The sequence below is a fragment of the Cygnus atratus genome, chromosome 3, assembly GCF_013377495.2.
Source record: "Cygnus atratus isolate AKBS03 ecotype Queensland, Australia chromosome 3, CAtr_DNAZoo_HiC_assembly, whole genome shotgun sequence".
In the NCBI taxonomy this organism is placed as follows: domain Eukaryota; kingdom Metazoa; phylum Chordata; class Aves; order Anseriformes; family Anatidae; genus Cygnus; species Cygnus atratus.
In genome coordinates, this window is record NC_066364.1 from 86350920 (window position 1) to 86368474 (window position 17555).

A 17555-nucleotide genomic window follows, 5' to 3' on the forward strand; every position below is an offset into this window, starting at 1 on the left:
GCTATCAAAGATTACTCAGAATTCACATGCAAGGGGAGCCATACGAATTTTATCTATATTAAATTCACAAACCCATTTGATGGCAACCATGGGAAATAATCAATTGCACATAGATCTTCTAAGAAGAACTGAGCACAGCTGGACCCAATACACAAGCTCACTCTATACAACAGTTAACACACAACTGAGATAAATTTGCCTGAAAATAAATTTTGAAAGTGGAAACCTTCCTTCTGAAGGCACCGTTAAATACATCCACAGTCGAGTTCTCTTTTTCTTAAGTCTCAGAAATGATGACTGCTAGCAGTAACAGCAGTTTATAGATGATAACGAAGGGACTTGTATTACAAGAAAGTAACAGCAGATCTCATGAGAAGTAAAAAAGATATTAAAAAAAAATCAGATCCAACTCTTTCTTCTAAACTGTCTTACTGGGTTCCCAAGAGATCACAGAGTAAACAACCAACAGGGATGCATTTGGAAGAACTTCTGGAAACACTTCTGTATTTTTTCCCTCACTGGCAAGATGGGGGAAGAAGAAAAAAAAGAACTATCTATCCAAGACAACTCCAACAGTTGTTAGAGCAACATGCTATAGCTCCATCCTGAGAAAATACAAAAACGAGAACTGTATATCAGGTATCTAGGACATTGGTGTGATCAGGACAAAATTTTCTAGTGGGCCAGATACAGATTGGAGTCTTCCACTTGAGTAACACCAAATTAAACAATTTCTTCAGTTAAGGAAATGACCTGGATAATAATATGAAATAGAACTCAAAAACTTCATTGTATTTTGGACAGGAAAAGCCTGGTATAAAATTTCATCATCAGCCAGTGCAGGGTTTTTTGTTTTTTACTGTTTTTTGTTGGTGGTGTGGTTTTTTTTCCCCAAAAAAATGATCTTCTGAATCCCATGAGGTAAGAGTTAAACATGACAGTAAAACGTGCCAACCCTTAGACAAACCAAATGACAGAGCTGAAGTCTGCAGACTATATATTCTTCCTTTATATCAGGTGATTCTGGTTTTGTTGCTGTAGTAGAAGCATCAGGGGTCTGAGATGCAAAAATAGATACCTATTACTTCTCCTCTCAAGCTCTTGACCTACAACATACAAAAGGGATAATCCTCAAACCCTCCCCCCCCCCCAGGGAAAGTAAGGGTAGATAGCAACAGGGAAAAAGGAAGTAATTGCAATTCTGAATTCCTCAAACTGAGTGCCATTGTCAAACTCTCACTTATGTCTAATACATATTTTCACACAAATTATGTACCATATAGTTCACATCCTTTGCTATTAACTTTTGTTTCAGAAGAATTATTCAAAAATAAAAGGATTCTATAGCTATAAATCTAGGAACTCTCTGTTCCAAAATATCCATACACATTACTTAGGAGAAGATAAATTATTCTCTTCAGAAGCAGTTTGCTGGGTTTGCATTTATTTTTTTAAACTCATTTGAGACTCTTTTAGAGCATTAACATACTTTTAATTTTACATTAGTAAAATTCAATCTTCATTAATTATGTCTATTCCCACTGACTCTACTAAGTGGCATATTTCATCAACACCACCATTTAAGCATTTGCACAAACCATAGTTGAGTTTTTATGTCAGTAATGAACTCATTCTTCATAAAGTCTTACCAGAATCATAGTTTGGTGGCTTCATATCTCCCTGATTCAATTCTGTGCCATATTTTAATTTGTGATATTTAGCCCTGAAAAGAGAAAAAAAAGGAAACTATTAGCACATTTAAAGGGTATGGATAAATACATAAATGTCACCTGTCCTCACTACAAAAGTCACTCCTTCTTTCTAGGGTATGTACAAAACAAGTAATTTCAGCAGGACTTAGATGTGCAATTTTGCCTAATTATTTTTTCCAAGATTTACAGGTATTTGCAAAGCAAATACTAATGAAACAGATCAACAGACAGTAGGTTGTACAGAATGGTTTTACTTCCTTTTGGCAATATGCTTGCTTCTCCCACCTTTACTCCTTTTGTTTTTTTTAAAAAAAAAAACTATCACTAAACTATCAAACATTTTTACTATCCACATAATTTCGTATTTCACTGTCACCTCAGTTAAGCAACTTTTTTTTTCCTTCTTCAGGCTCTCCTCACTAAGGACTACTCTATACCAGTGCTAAAGTCTAGTGCTGATAGCAGCCCTGCTTCACCAGTTTGTCATACAGCTGCTAGAACTGACACCTGACTGAGTTAAAAATGGAGACTTCTCTTTCAAAAATACTTAGCCTACAGAAGGCCTATTGTAATAAACCTCATAAAGCATGCTATATGATAGTAAGACTACCTAGAAGAAAAAGAAAAAAAGCATTATGACTGAAAAAGCTTCATCTTACAGAATCAGTGTCTATAGACTTTTAAACACAGAAAATAATGCAACAGTAGTACACCATTACAAATGTACATATAAGTTATTAAAGATTCATCAGAGTAGATGAAGTCTTATAACACAGTAATGAAGAGAAAAAGTGAGGCAAAGAGAGCCTCACTGTCTGTTCCCCCTTATCTCACACTCATAGTAACTCCAGTCTCTATGATTGGTTTTGGCCAAATAAGAAAGCTTTAGAAGACTCCAAAACCCAACTGCTTCCCTATAAAGTTTTGTAGACATTCCTAACTGTGTAGAGAACCAGCACCCTCAATATAAGGCAAGAGAGAATTGAGGCAGTACTCGACATTCAGCCTGGCAGCAGCAGGATGACCGACTGGCACACACGCAGGCACAGCTCCAATGCAAATGCAGCGAGCTGGGTGTAAGAAGGCAAGACAAAGGCTACAGAAGACAAAAAGGGAAAAAGAACCCCTGTATAAATGAACACGAAAACAGGCTTCATTGCCTCCACAACTCACAAGGGAACTCTCCCACTTAAAAATTGTTTTTACAAAAATGAATGGGCGTGACACGTCACGATTGCATTAGGCAAGTGCCACTAAGCTAGAATGACCCTATCGAGGGTGACTGGAGACAGCTTTCAAGTTACCTCTGCCTCTTGATTGCTTCTCAGGCATCCTCAGTATGTTATTCTTCTGTTTTCTTTTGCCTTTTCCTATTCCATCAAGCAAACTCATTACTTCTAATCAAACGATGATGAGGGTAGCTAGCAATGCTTAGTAGTTCTTTTCCTTAAGTATTGACAGTACAAATTCCCTACTGATCCAGCTGCTTTCTAATTATAATAAACATTTAATTCCAGATGAGAAGGGTAAGTGCAGAGTGAAGAAATGTCCCCTTTACATCAACAGTAATGTTTTGTGTCTTCTTATTGAAAATTTCCCCCCTCATTATGTGCATTATAGAACCAGTACAGCAAAGTGAGAGCATTCACTCCATCCACATTCTAATCTATCAATGGTAGGTTTTTTTCATTTTTCTTTTTTTTTTTTCCTCCTCATAATGCAAGTTTTTTTTAAAGCCTTTACTATTATTTCTTACTACAAGAGGATAACCTAGATTACATGGTCTTAAATGCCATAGGGCCTTAAATTTATTTCATTACTAAGCTGGACTAAGACTTCATCTTTCAGAAGATTTAACTTTGGGCAAAACAGGCAGAGAAAAGTAGAAATACAGATATGAAAAAAAGCTGACAAACACTGTCAGCTCTTTAATTGCCTATCCCAAAAAGCAATCCTTACTTCTAGTTTTACTGAGAAAGTTAAAAACAAAAAGCTGTAGACTTTTGCCTACATGAAGTGACAGAAAATCCAACACCAAACTCAAACCTGAATTAATTAGAATGGATTAGCATAAACTCAGGTAGCTGAGCAAGACACCACTCAGATATGAAGCAGAAATATGAATACCACATCAGAGTACTTGACCTGGTGAACCCATCTTCAACTACGGTCAACTAGTAGTTTAGAAGAGAGAAAAAAAGAGATAAATAGCTAACAGCGCATTGAGCGGAGGGGGAAATCTATACTAATTCTGTTCTAATTAGTAGCATCTTTATTGTACAGCTGACAATGTCAAAAGTATGAAAGACAATCTTCTTCCTTCTGAGGTATATTAAGAGCTGAACACAAGGATTCAGACTCTAAGTCTGCAAGGAACAGTCTTGACCATTCAATTTCACATACTGAAACCAAAGGGTAAGAATCTTCTCATGAAAGAAACTAATTCTTGTCTACACACATTCTTAATATGCTTACTCCCTCAGCATGTTTATATTTATCTAATCCTACAGTAACCAAGTGTCTCCTGCCCACCTGTCATGCTTAATTTCTCCACTTCCTCAGAAATTACATATTCCAGTTACTATCTGCTTGAAATTGGCCCTCTACAGTTCACTTTGAACTCTAGTTCACTTATCACAGCAGTGAGATGCTATTATCACAGAGGAAATCAAATACATTTCTTCTATAAATCAGTGTACAGAAAAATCAAAGTTCCTCCACCCTTTGTATCACCTGGTCAAAAACAAGGAGGTAGCTTCGGGGGTTTAGGGCAAGTGGAGAGACCAATCACAAAGACAAGCCTTATTATCTGGAACTTGATCAACTTTGGTAGTTTAACATCAATTTCTGAAAATTACATCTGCATTATTAACAGTATGCAGAGATTGGAAAATTACTTGAAAATAACTACCTTAAGGGCACAATTTTACAGGTGTTATTTTCCATCTGAAAACTAGCCTTGCAAGTTGTTTGGAAGAATCCTATTTCAGAGCTGTAAAACTACTTTACCAGGAAGATAGCCTTCGTAAGGTAAGTATTACAATTGCTCTGCCTTTTGCACTTTGTTGTACAAGTCATTTATTATTAGTAGTAGTGGTATCTTTAAACTGTGTTTCCTTTACATGAACAGTGCTTCGAGACATTCAACATTGCTGCAACAACACTTGAAGAGCTGCTCAGGAAAATGCTAAAAGCTTTCATCCTTCTAAATTTCCTAAAATTGAAAGCAACAAAACTTTTCTGAATGCTTCACACAGAAAAGTTTGATTCCAATCAAAAAAGGCCACTGTTTCTTGGAAATATCTGTCGCCAGACCTGCAGCATCTGATCCAGCTGTGCTGAGGGAGCCTGCCAAAACATCCGTAGAAGATCTAGGAGTCGCCGCCAAACCAAGAGACATAAACAAGAAAGACTGCCAGGAACAGCACTGCGAGATATTCTACCCAGGGGAGAGGGCGCCAGCCCTACTCTGATCAGACACACCACTGCAGAGAACAACATAAAATTAAATCAAGTGTTTCTAGAGACATGGCCCAAGAGTCGAGTTCTTCGGTTGGAATATGTTAAGACAGGAAATGACCTAGACTAGATTATTAAATTAGACGTGTACTTGACAGAAGTAGAGCAACCAAACGTACTACATTTTGGTTAGCTCCTGAAAATCCAGAGAAAATAATGCAATTTGTTGGTGGTGGAGCAACTATCAATATAGTAATAAAAAGTAACCCTCAGGTACGAATTGCCTCGCACTGCAATCTACTGGATGTTGGCAAAACTACATCAAAACTGCTGTTGAAAAGATGGTACTGCTTAGCTACTAATTATCTCCCTTCTAAGTTCTCTTCTCCTTAGTGTATTACGACTTTTCAGCAGAAATAACTTGGCTTCATATACAAACAATGGAAAGGTAATCTCACAATTACTGAGATAATGACTGAACATTAAAACTAAATTTGTCAGAAAAAAGCGTGATAATCCTTACGTAGACACCACTTTCTACCTCCCCTGCTATAAAATCATGCAAGTGCCATGAAATCGAGAACAATGACACTGCTTCCAAAGCTTATTATTTATAATTAGCTTTGGGAAAAAAAAAAAAAGATTGGAAAAAAGAAACGCTGAATACCCACTCTACAAAATAGCAGCTCATAGAAGCATGTACGTGAGAAAACCAATGTCAATCATTTCTTGCTCTGAGGACACTGCAAGCACATACTACTCTGGGTCACAATTTCACATTCTGTCCCTTTACTAAATAACCTATTTATTTGACCTATCTAGGAAGACTTTGGTACACGGCAAGGCCAGGGCAGAAATGGAAGAATGCAGGGATGTCTCCCTGCCCCCTCCCACCTGCACCACCCTTGTTATAACTTGACCAGAAATGTTTTCTTTCTACCTCATAGGATTTCATTTTTCGGCCCTGAGTTCCCAGTGGCAACAGCCAGCGTATAAACTGACTACTGGCTGACCAGGCCAATAGCTGATTTAGGGAAGTGTTGGGAAAGAGCGTAGTGCTTCCAAGCCCAGTGTGTTGCCATTCCTTCAAGTATCAAGCAAGAACACTTGCTGGAAGACATTTCCAGCAGAAATACAAGACCATTTCTTCAGTAACTGGCAAACAATACTGCTGTTTAAAACCACAAACCGTTATAAATAGCTGTTCCAGCACACACCATTCACAAACATCACATTTACTTTGAGAACTATTTCACTCCCATAAAGAAACCATCAAACTCGATCAGATCAGCTGCCCATGTAGTTTACTGACCTAAGTAACCGAGGCTAATAACATATACTGCAGAAAAAAATGTAAGAAAAAATACAAGATATGTATGTAAAAACTTCCAACGGGAGACCACTGGGAATTTTTCCTAATTCTGACAGTGAATGCTGCATTAGGATTTAAATGCCTAATTAATTTAGTTGGCTCTTACTGAATGCAACTGGTAGACATTTTCATTACAGATATGGAAGTTAAAAATATTAACTCTTACAAAGCTTCTTTGATAGTGCACAGAAATATATTTATCTAGTCTGATAATTTTGGATAAATTACTAATTTACCTGGATTATGAACTTGAAGTATTAGAGAGATACCTTAGTAACCAGGATACCTCCCTTAGTTTTGAAATACAAGAAATGTTACTGAATATCATTCCTTAGAGCATAACTTTATCTGTACAAGAACACACTCCATTCTCTCTGTCTTCTTTTAAAGTGACTCCAACCTTCCTAATGATGCTTCAAATAGACTTTCCATGGCTATAAGCTACTATCTCCATTATGCAGAAATTTGTTATTTTTCTATGCTATTTGATATAAGATCAGAGCCATAAGAAGGCCTGGGCAAAAAGGCTATCTACCTTAGCGTTCCTCTGATAACTCCCTGAGGCAAAAGCAAGTATGCTGAAGCCCTGAGGCTACTGATATCCAGAAAAACGGTTGCAGCCCCATGCTAGCAAATAAATTGATAACTACTGGAAAAAGTCAAATTGGATGGTGTGAGGCATGTCTCATGTGCCAATAGAGCCCATGTAAGATGAGAAAATATAAATACAATACAGTGATGTACAACTATTAGAATGCTTTGTTTTCATCTAGCAGCAATAATCTATTCCTCATATGTGCACATGTATATTTCTACTAAATCAAGCAATTTAAAACAGTTCATTTTATTAACGTTTTATGAAAGAGAAGTAGGAATTACGTGATAGGGAAATGGTACTTAAACAACGATTGCTTTGCAGTAGTACCACAAGTATACACTTCAGTTAAGCATTTTAAAAGACATCTTAATAATATATAAAAAAAATAATAATTAAAAGTCAACCTGCCCTGCAGTAAATCAGTGGAGTAGAAATACTTCTCCAAACACAGTAAAAATAAGTTGTTTGCCTCAAAGATTAGAGCAAGAGGAAAATATGTATAAAACAGTATAGCAGACTAGAGACTTCCATTGAAATTCCCATAAACAAAGAAACAAACATTTTATTAACCGGTAAACACAGACATTTCTTCATTCCTCACACAATTAACCAGAAGATATTCCCATAGGGTCTATCATATTGTAAAGTCTAAAAACTTAGCAAGATCAAAACCTAACAGTTACTAGACTGAATACAGCCAAGATTTCAGCTACTAGATATTAATAAACAAAGCTAGCCCTTTGAACCAAAAGGGAATACACTAATTCTGGGGTATAATCTATACAGTTAGGTGGAATCTTACCAAGGAAAAGGAATTAACTATTCATCAACTGCGGGCTTTCCTTGCATATTTCTGGAACCCTATCATATTAGCTATTGTTACCAGAATACAGACATTTAGACTACTCTTTACTATTGGTAAATATTACTATTTAAAAATTTGTGAGCTGATTGCATACACGATAAATTTCTCTCATTTTGGTCAAACACAAAGGCAACAGTATCCGTCTTCAGAATTTTGTCATCGTGTACTCATCACTAAATCAATGTACCTTTCCTGTTTAAGTGCATATTCCAGCATTTTGATTCTCCGCACTAGATCCTTCTTCAGATTTTCTTGTCCCTTCCTTTCACCTTGAAGGAAAGCGATCTGGGCCTGCAAAAGAAAATATTCAATGTAGAAACTGTTTCCTCAAAACCATTCAGCAGAGCTCAATCCTTCCTCCCGCCTCAAGTTACTTTAAAATTGATTTGTACAGTTCAAAAGAAGTTGGCTTAGTGTGTTTCATAAACATTAAATGCCTAAACTAAACACTGCATAGATAAGCCTTCTAAACTTCATGCTCATTACAGATCCTAAAAAAAAAAATACAAAGATAAGAAATAAAGCAATTTTAATTTGTTTGATGGGCTTTATTTACTTTCATGGATAAACATTCAATCAATGATAAGGAATAGATAAAGTAAGCATACAAAAAAACCTTCAGCAGATGAAAGCATTTATCAACAATAAGCAGAAGATGGAAAAGTATTTCTACTTACTATCTGAAGTAGTATATAATTAGTACACTGTTCTACAGATACATTAGATACATGATACTAGTCAGAGAAATGAAGTACAGCATGTTCAGCTAAAAGAAAAATAAAACCCTGTTTGTAATACAGTGCCAACTGTTAATTATAATACTTACTAAAATAGGTTAAAGAAAGCTCTCCAGAAGTACTGTAATTAAGAGAGAAAAACGGGAACCAGGAAAAGGTATTTTGGTGAGAGAGAAGAGGAGAGAAGTGGTACAGAAGTAAACAGAAGTGGAAAACAGACATCTAACCTTTATCGACTTTCAGCAGAGAGTAGGTATTTAGTTGCCTGTGAAAAACCTCCTTTAAATGGAAAATGATGATAACCACAAGATACTCATTCCTAATCATAAAGGCAGAACTACCTGCTTTTGTACTTCATGCTTAAATCAAGCCCATTACAAAAGGCAGGTTCTCTCCCAACTCATTTAGTACGCTTTAGACAAAAACACCTATGGGTAGTCTCCACGCTTCAGCCCCCCTGTACTGCCAGCTGCCCACTGTTTTCAGTATCACAAGCTTTGATGCTGCCTCCGCAGCTAAGTCTCAAAGCATTTCATGTATTTGCTGAAAAGCATGAACAACCTAAAAGGCAACTGGTCTAGACCATCAGCTGCTGAACACAAAGACCAATAAATCTTTCATTTCTACAACCACCCTTTATAAACAAGTCTGGTGTTTTCTACAGGTACTGCAGTCTGCACCAATCTCTCAGGAAAAGCTTGGGAGAAACAAACAGAAATATTGTGTCCCTAGCTACCATGATCTTGAAAGCAGTCCCCAGATATTGTAATTAATGGAGCCAGAGACTTCTAAAGAATAACTTACTTGACTTTAGGTTTTTACCTTGCTTGATGGTGGTCAGCTAGATCAGCTGCTTTAAAGTAAGATACCAGCTGACTTAATTTCATTGCTCAAACACAGCCGGTAAATAGTGTGACAGGCACCTGAAGAAGCCCTAGCTAACCGTCACCAACTACAGCAGCCAGGTTATGATGCGTGACAAACATTGGCTGCTCTCCAATGAAGTCTTCATCTTCACTGGGGAAAATGTATTTCACTTCCCCAAAAGCCTCAGCTGAATCAAAGGAAAGCAACAAGCTTCTCCTCGCTTGGCACTCAATCTGGAATGAGCAAAAAGCTGCAATCAAATTTAATGCTCACTGTACAGGATGGGAAAGTTGCGGTACCGTCTTGGGAGCCGTCATTTCTTACACTGAAAATTTTAACTGTGCAGTGAGCATTTCAGCCCCAACCAGCTTATCAATGGTAGAAACACCTCAAGCGCATACAAATCAGTTTACAATAACTGTACAGGCCCCCAGATTACAATGCATAGAGCTGTGCACCCTGATAATAATTTCCCTCTCCATGGTCCAAACAGGCCCAGCAGAAACAAACACATACTGTTCCAACTAAGAAAGCGAGAGAACATTGAAGAATACTATTAAAAAAAAGTAAATAATGTAAATATGTGGTCAGCCAAAATGAAAGGATTGCCCAGTGACACCAGGCATGAAGCCCGTGTCCCTGCAGGCCGGCCAGCAGCAGCCAGCCTGGGCCTGGCTCGCCCGCTGCCCTGCGGCAGCACAGCCATGGCGCAGCCCTCACCGCCGCAGGCCCAGCGGGGAGGTCGGCCGCTGCCTCCACCAGCAGTAGCCTGGGCAGAGGAAACACACGGCCTCTGAGCGGCTTTGAGATGAGAGACATAAGTGCACTTGATTAAAAAATACTGTACTACACACCTCCTTTACATAAAAGTGAGCAGCGCTGCTTGTCACTGCACGCCTCTGCTATAGGGCATGCCGGGCTCCGTGACCTGACTAATCATCTGAGAGCCAGCAGCTATCAAGCACATAAAGTAGCGTAAATAGCAATACTAACCACCTCTGGAGTTGAAGCACCTACGTTTTATAATTCAGCAGGGAAAAAAAGGATTGTGCTGTACCTACTCAGAGCCACCAGCACGCTCTGTACGCAATACCCATACTATACATGAAGAAAGGCCACTGGAAGAAATGTTAATTGATTCTTTGAACCTCTTTTACTGTCAGTGGTACACCAACGCTGTCACTGATGTCTTACAACTTTTCTTGTTCCTAGGCTTCCAAGAAAAGCTCACAGTTATTACTCGAAAAGCACGCAGCAGCAACAACAGGCTGGAATCAGCAGCCCATGAGCTGCCTTTCCAGCCCTGCACAGGCTTTGGCTTTCATTTCATTTCACATTCATAACACAAAAAAGTAAGGAGAACATTCCCCCATCTTTCTCATCAGGAATTAGCAATCCTTATTCCTCATTTATGGAAGTATGGAATAATTACAATTAGGTTGGTCTTAAATCATCCTTTATGTATGTAAGCTGAAAGTTTCCTGTCACTAGTTAAGAAATTCTTGATGAAAATATTAAGGTTAAATTGTAACAAACATGAGGACAGCATTAAAATAATAACTAAAATCTTACATTAACCATAATACCAAACAGCCCGTATGTCAGAAGCATATTTCCTTCTTTACAATGTTTGGCAATTAACTGAAAACGTGCAGAGGAACCTAGATGTTCATACCACAAATGCAAAAATTTGTAATATAAATGAATAATACTTAATTTACATAGCTAAAATGACAAATGATGAGATCGAGCAGTATTTTCTCAGTCTGTAGCACAAAATAGTTATAATTCTAGGTTTATCATTTCTGATCAAAATATTTAACCAATACCTGTATAAATATCTGTGCAAACAGTTCACATGTAAGAGGTCTGAGTGCTGACATGACAGAAAGTATAACTAAACTGCACAACTATAGTTTTCTTATAATTACAGAGTAAATGGCAGAATTTTATAAACAAATTTGGACTGCACAGACAACTTCTCCTTGTCGCAGCTTTAGTGCAAGCCAAACCATAGGTGGGAGCTACCTGACAGCTACAGAGCAAGGGAGGAATGCTTCAGTTCCCCATAAACTAACACTCACTGCTTTACACTTGTGCTCTGGCCACTCCTCGGAAAGTTTGCCAAAAATTTCAAGAATTCACAACCATGCCCAACAAACAGGTTTTGCGACAACTGACCTTCTAGCTAATAAAATGCATCAAGTTGTAAACTAGTCATCAGAAACCTCTAAAACTGCCTACGGGGATCACGCAAAAACCCATATTGTTTCTTGCCCTATGGGTGGGGCACAGCTCTCTATAATGCAGCCAGCCCTGCTGGCTCAGCACTAAAGCATCACAGCAGCATCAACCTCCTGTTTATTCCCAGCTAAGTGCTAGGAGTTACCATATTACAGCTAATCTGTTAAATTAAAATCAAAAGAGTCATGTGGAGGGGAAGAAAGGGAGAAGAAAAATAAAGAGCATTAGGATACCTGGAACAGTCTGATAGTCTGTGTCAGCTACTATTGGACAGTCCATTTTTCCCCCACTTTATCTATTAAAGTTTTTGGTATTACCAACTGCAACAAAAGCTTTAAGTTTCAAGTGCATCTGGTCTAAGTTAAAAGCACTGTAGCTATCATAACTATTCCACTTCTTCACCATGAGATTTTAAAAATAAAATTCATTTTTAAATTTAAAAAAAAATATATCTCATGTGCATTGCTGTTTTAAGAAATTCCCCAGCAGTCTCTAAGGTCACTTTACTGTGAAACGGACAAAACTGTAAGGCAACACCTTACTTAGCACTGGGTTAGAAACATTATCATTATTTTTAAAGTTGTTGCCTTCCTAATACATGTTTTCTAGATACAAAAATACCATCAGTTACACTGCATATTAATACATACAGATTTTACCAACGTTTAAAAAGTAGGCTGAAATTTACACTTTCTGGAATCATCACCCACAGTGACCAGGATGTCAAAAAGTATACCTGCACATCTTCTTAGACTGGCATCTTGACGTTACAGAAAAGCAAAATAGTAACAAAAATTTTAACTTGAACAGAAAATGTTTACAAAGAAACAATGCTATGGCTACTAAACAAATTACTCATGTTTACTATCAACTTCTGTCTGTTTATAACTTTTACAGCTATTTTAAGTTAAAAGGGTATGTTTGTGTTTTTTAATTATTAAGACTCAAAAAACACTAAATGCCTTTCCATTCATTTCTTTAAAATATTTCTCTTAATATTTTAAAATAAGTATCACTTCAAATTTTGGGGCACTTGAAGGTCAACAGACATCATTTGGCAAAGTAAGAGCTATTAAGATATGCAATCCTGTACATACCACTTCTCTAATTCAACAACAAGGTCTTAACAGGTTGGGAGATAGAGAGCAAGGGAGGGAAAACACTCTGAGGAAAATATTGTAAAAACATGTAAATAGCTAGAACAACGAAACAGCTTTACAGATGGATCAGCCTACAACAGTCGTCCTAACCGGTCTGCCAAGATCTGCCAGAACAATTCTGCAGGCTGTCAGGTGTGCTCAGCATTTCAGATTACAGTTACCACACGGAAGCGATACATGTCAAGTCTGTTTGTAAATAGGTGTAGGCATGCCCTGAAGAGTCAGGGGGAGAAGAGGAGATAAAAACCAGGTATACCTGAGCGTGTACGTGAAGGGGAAATAGCTGCGGTCTAGCACCACTGGCAAACAATTTTTCAGGCGCCACACTTGAGAAATGTTGAAAGTCACACCCACAAATTTGCAGCTCCCAGTCCTTCGAGCAAAGAGAAGCTAGGATGCTTCTCTATGTGCCTGCAGCCATTTAAGATAACACAAAATGCGGTAGGACCGCCGGCGGGAGCAGGATGCAGGTACTGATTCTGAACGCTTCCCATCGCGGAGAACATGTGATCCTGCCGAGCACGTGAGGTCTGAACTCCTAAACCATCACCAGGTTAAAACACACTTGCTGCCTTGTGTTTCAGGATTTGATTTTACTCCAAAAAACGGCATCAGTTTACTCCATTACTGGCATTAGAGATAAGCACTGAAAAAGTTAAACCATCCAAATGAGATCAAAGATATAGCTTACAGTAAGAAAAGAGTTGCAAAAGGCATTTGCTTACATTCTTCATCTCTTTGAAAAGACTGTTTCAAAACCAACTCGCTATCAGTCAATTTAAAACTCCTAGTAGGTCATCCAGAATCAAAGATTATTTACTAATTTATTCCTGGCAATACCTCGATTACTGATTTAATCATCTCACCCAACAGGAACACTTTTCTTTCTGCAGTCTGAAGTGCTTTACTACGTAGATCTCTTTTCAGATAGCCAGTCTCTCTTTTATCCACTCTTTGGTACTGCCTTTCACTATTCTAGCAACTGCAAACATTAAAATATCTGCTGAGTTAGACAAGCAATATACATTCAGCTTATTTAATCATTCTTCAGAATTAAAATTCTCTTTAATCCTTCAGTCCTTTCTGTAGTACACTTAAGTGGCGAGCATTAACTTTTTTTTTCCTTTTGAATCACAGGAGCATGCTCCATGCAGACTGACGTAAGGACAACGAGATGACATTTTAGACGTGATGTAATTCTGTAGGCAACACTGTGGTGCCTTGTCACAAAATAGCAGCGTATTATGAGCTCAAGTCCAAACTGTAAATGTCCGAATATAATTCCTTTCCACTTGCCATACAAGATGCCACGCACAGAAGGGCAGAAATGCAGCAAGAGCAACCAGCACCAAGACCGATAAACAGACTTCTGGCCCGCATCTAAACTGCAACAATGGAAGTTCACGGTCCGAAGGCATCACTTGGGCACCGCGAGACAAGGGAGAACAAATCTGAAGGAGAAAGGCAGTGGCTCTGCCACAGGAAGAAGAGCGAACCAGACAACCGCATGAGCATTTGCCAAGGCAGTGGGCACACACTACTGGTTTTCGCTGCCACAGCCAGGAACACCTACGCCGTGCCCTCAGGCACGCACCGCCACCCTGAACTGACTGCAGCACCAAGTGGGGCAGACACAAAACGAAATAATTTTGTTCTCACCTCCTGTTTACAAGCATAGCTATGAACATCATGCATGCCGGTTCTGTTGGATGCTTTTGCAATCCTGCCCTATGCGCCTGACTGCCCTAAAAGGAAACATATCCCTGGCTAAGAGCAGAAAAATGCAATCTTTCCACGCTGCAATCTTGCATTTAACTTCTTGGTTGCTGGGTTACTTCAATATATTCAATTTTGGTTTGTATTAGCAAACTGTACAAATAGGGAAATGAAATCTTCTAGATGAATCAAACTACCACCACACACCAAGTAGGCCACTGTAATAAAGTAAACCTTCATTTTTCCTCTTGAGGTTATTTTTATTTCTAGTGTATTGTCTGCAAAGGTTGGATCCTGAGAGCTCTAAAGGGATACAGAAGACCTGTTTCAAGTATCTAAGCATTTCTCAGCATTTCAAAACCAAAAGATGACAATCTCTCCCCTGTTTATCTGTCAGTTCTTGCCACTTCTTAGCTAACAAACTTAGAAAGGATGATTTGAGGAGGCCTGGCAGCCTTGTGAAACCAAATATGTGAGTAGGTTGCTGACCAATACCCATCTATTTTCTCACAGAACTGTGTACAGATATCAATTTTAGTTGAGGCTTAACATTTGTATAGCCTTATTTCTTTTAGCATTAAATCAAGGTGAGCCAAAAATCCCTTCAGATGCATGTGATCTTCCTTTGGGAATCTTACCCAGTCTGGTCTCGAATTAGTAAATAAACTCTCTGTGTCTACTGAAACGCAGATAAAGGGCGAGTTATATTTGCAACTTCTTGTTCAAACAGTGCAAAGTTACCTACCCCTTATGCAATAAAAGTGACATGAGCCAAGACCTTCAACAGAAAAATGAGTCCTACAGCTGGAGTAGCACACAGCCATACCAATTTAGTTTATAAACATGCATCCAAAAAGACACATGATCCTTCACTACAGGCTAACCTGACATGAAAAAAACAAGTTGTGCACCTAGACCAATACAAGTTATTTTTTACTTTAGTACTTACTTATATATTAAATAGCAAATCATGAAAATCAGAAAGTACTTTATTATTCTGAAGTATAACACTGTGGAAAAAAAGTTTCTAAGCTTGAAAGACCACTTGGAGACAATGGTAAGCCTTCACACATTTACAAATTTCTATGCCTGCTCATACCATGTTCACATTTACAGCAGCACCTTCCTAAAAGAGTTAGACCCATTCAAAAAGCATTTCATGCACTTTTGCTAACTTACAGGTTTTAACAGATTTGACAGGAATGTGAAAACCTGATGCTTGGAAACACTTGGATCATTTATGCAACAAAAAATATCACAAGTCTATAAACTCAAGTACAGACCTGCAAAGAACTGGTCTCATCAGATTTTATTTACATTCTACTTCTCCACAAAAGCTCCAGATTTCTCTAATGTAGCTCTTTAGTCACTCAGCGTCTACTCCCACCAGTCCTCCTGGTTTGAATAAGACAAGTCATGACGGCTTATCAATGAGAATGTGGGGATTAGCTGGCAGTCGTGCATGTAAGCAAACAAACAGGAAAAAAGGAGCGCAGAAAAGCTTCTCTTTGCTTCACACGAATTTGGCAACTACAAAGTTTGCTATGAGAAGTTATCAGAAGATTTGTTAAAAGAAGTTATCAGAAGAAAGAACATCTGGTAGTCACTGAGACCCAGTTAGCATCATCTTTCCCACCTAAACATGCCCTCAGTCTTCTGACTTATTTTCATCCACTTTTCTTTTGATTTATCTGATGTATTTGAAACACGTAAGTTGAAAATATTGTCCTTTTGGGGTGGAGAGGAATTTAATACTAATCACTGTTTTCTTTGTAATATCTGCCTTACCAGAAGAAATATTTTATCAAAGATTTTCACAGCACTTCTGCCAATTCCTTTTTCACAGAGAACCTCTGAGATTTGATGTACGTGTTCATATCTGAAAAATCTTACACAAAACTTCTTCAAATGCCATTTTATGTTCCATTTTATTGTCAAAACCACGTTCAATGCCTCAGGAGTTTTCTTCTAACTAAACAGCTGATATTATCAACTTAGCGCTTGCTTCTTTTTCTCTGAGCAGTATTTCTGTATTGTCCAGCTATAAGAATGATTTTTGACTAGAACCGTTAACTTAATAAGAAGACCATGATCTAAACGCCAACTAACAGTAAATATCAACTATTTCTGAATCGAGTAACCAACGTCCTAAAACACACTATAAATAGGCAGAGCCATCCGACTGATTTGCCCCTTCTCCTCATTACTTTAGCTCGTCTATCTCCAAGGACACAATCTTGCCATTCACTAAGCCTGGCTTCACTGCCTGCCTTTTGCCTCAGAAAAGCAGCAGCAGGAGGGAAGATCACCACCAGTGACCCCCAGGGAGCTGCAATTGCTAAATCCCACTTCCATAACCGACCTCAAGTGTTTATCTGTTATTTCCACCACATTCCTTTTATTACAGTTGTTTGCTATCATTTAACCACAATTTATCTCATTTCATAACTCCTTCCCTATCTTTTTTTTTTCTCCCCCCTCTCTCTCTCTCCCCCCTCCTGGCACTGTCTTACAACAGGAATATTTTCAACAGACCTGCAGAGACAAACACAGGATATTCGCCTTTCTCCATAACCTCTTCGCAAACCTTCTCAAAGGAAAGATTACCTAGTCAAAACAATTTCGGCATAACCGTATCGGATCCCACTACTCCAACTTCCATTCCACCACTTTGGAGAAACAGTTATCAGTTGGAAGAAATGAAAGCTATCAGCGGAGAGGACAGGAGCGAGAAAATTCCTTAGCAGGGTTTGGGGTGCCTATACATACATGGTATAGCAGTTTGCTGCAATTTAGAGCATTTGTGAAACATCAGACACACCAGC

At 38.3% G+C, this 17555-nt stretch overlaps 1 protein-coding gene across 4 annotated transcripts in view; it reads right to left on the minus strand.

The window, feature by feature from the left end:
• The window catches only part of STRN (striatin), a 62715-nt gene that overhangs the window by 41754 nt on the left and 3406 nt on the right, over positions 1-17555 (minus strand). For all 4 annotated transcript variants that reach the window (XM_035563413.2, XM_035563421.2, XM_035563408.2 and 1 more), the window contains exons 2-3: positions 8194-8297; positions 1650-1723 (exon numbers count right to left, since the gene is read on the minus strand). In XM_035563413.2, coding sequence (XP_035419306.1) covers positions 1650-1723; positions 8194-8297 — 178 coding nt within the window. The remainder of the gene's footprint in view (positions 1-1649; positions 1724-8193; positions 8298-17555) is intronic.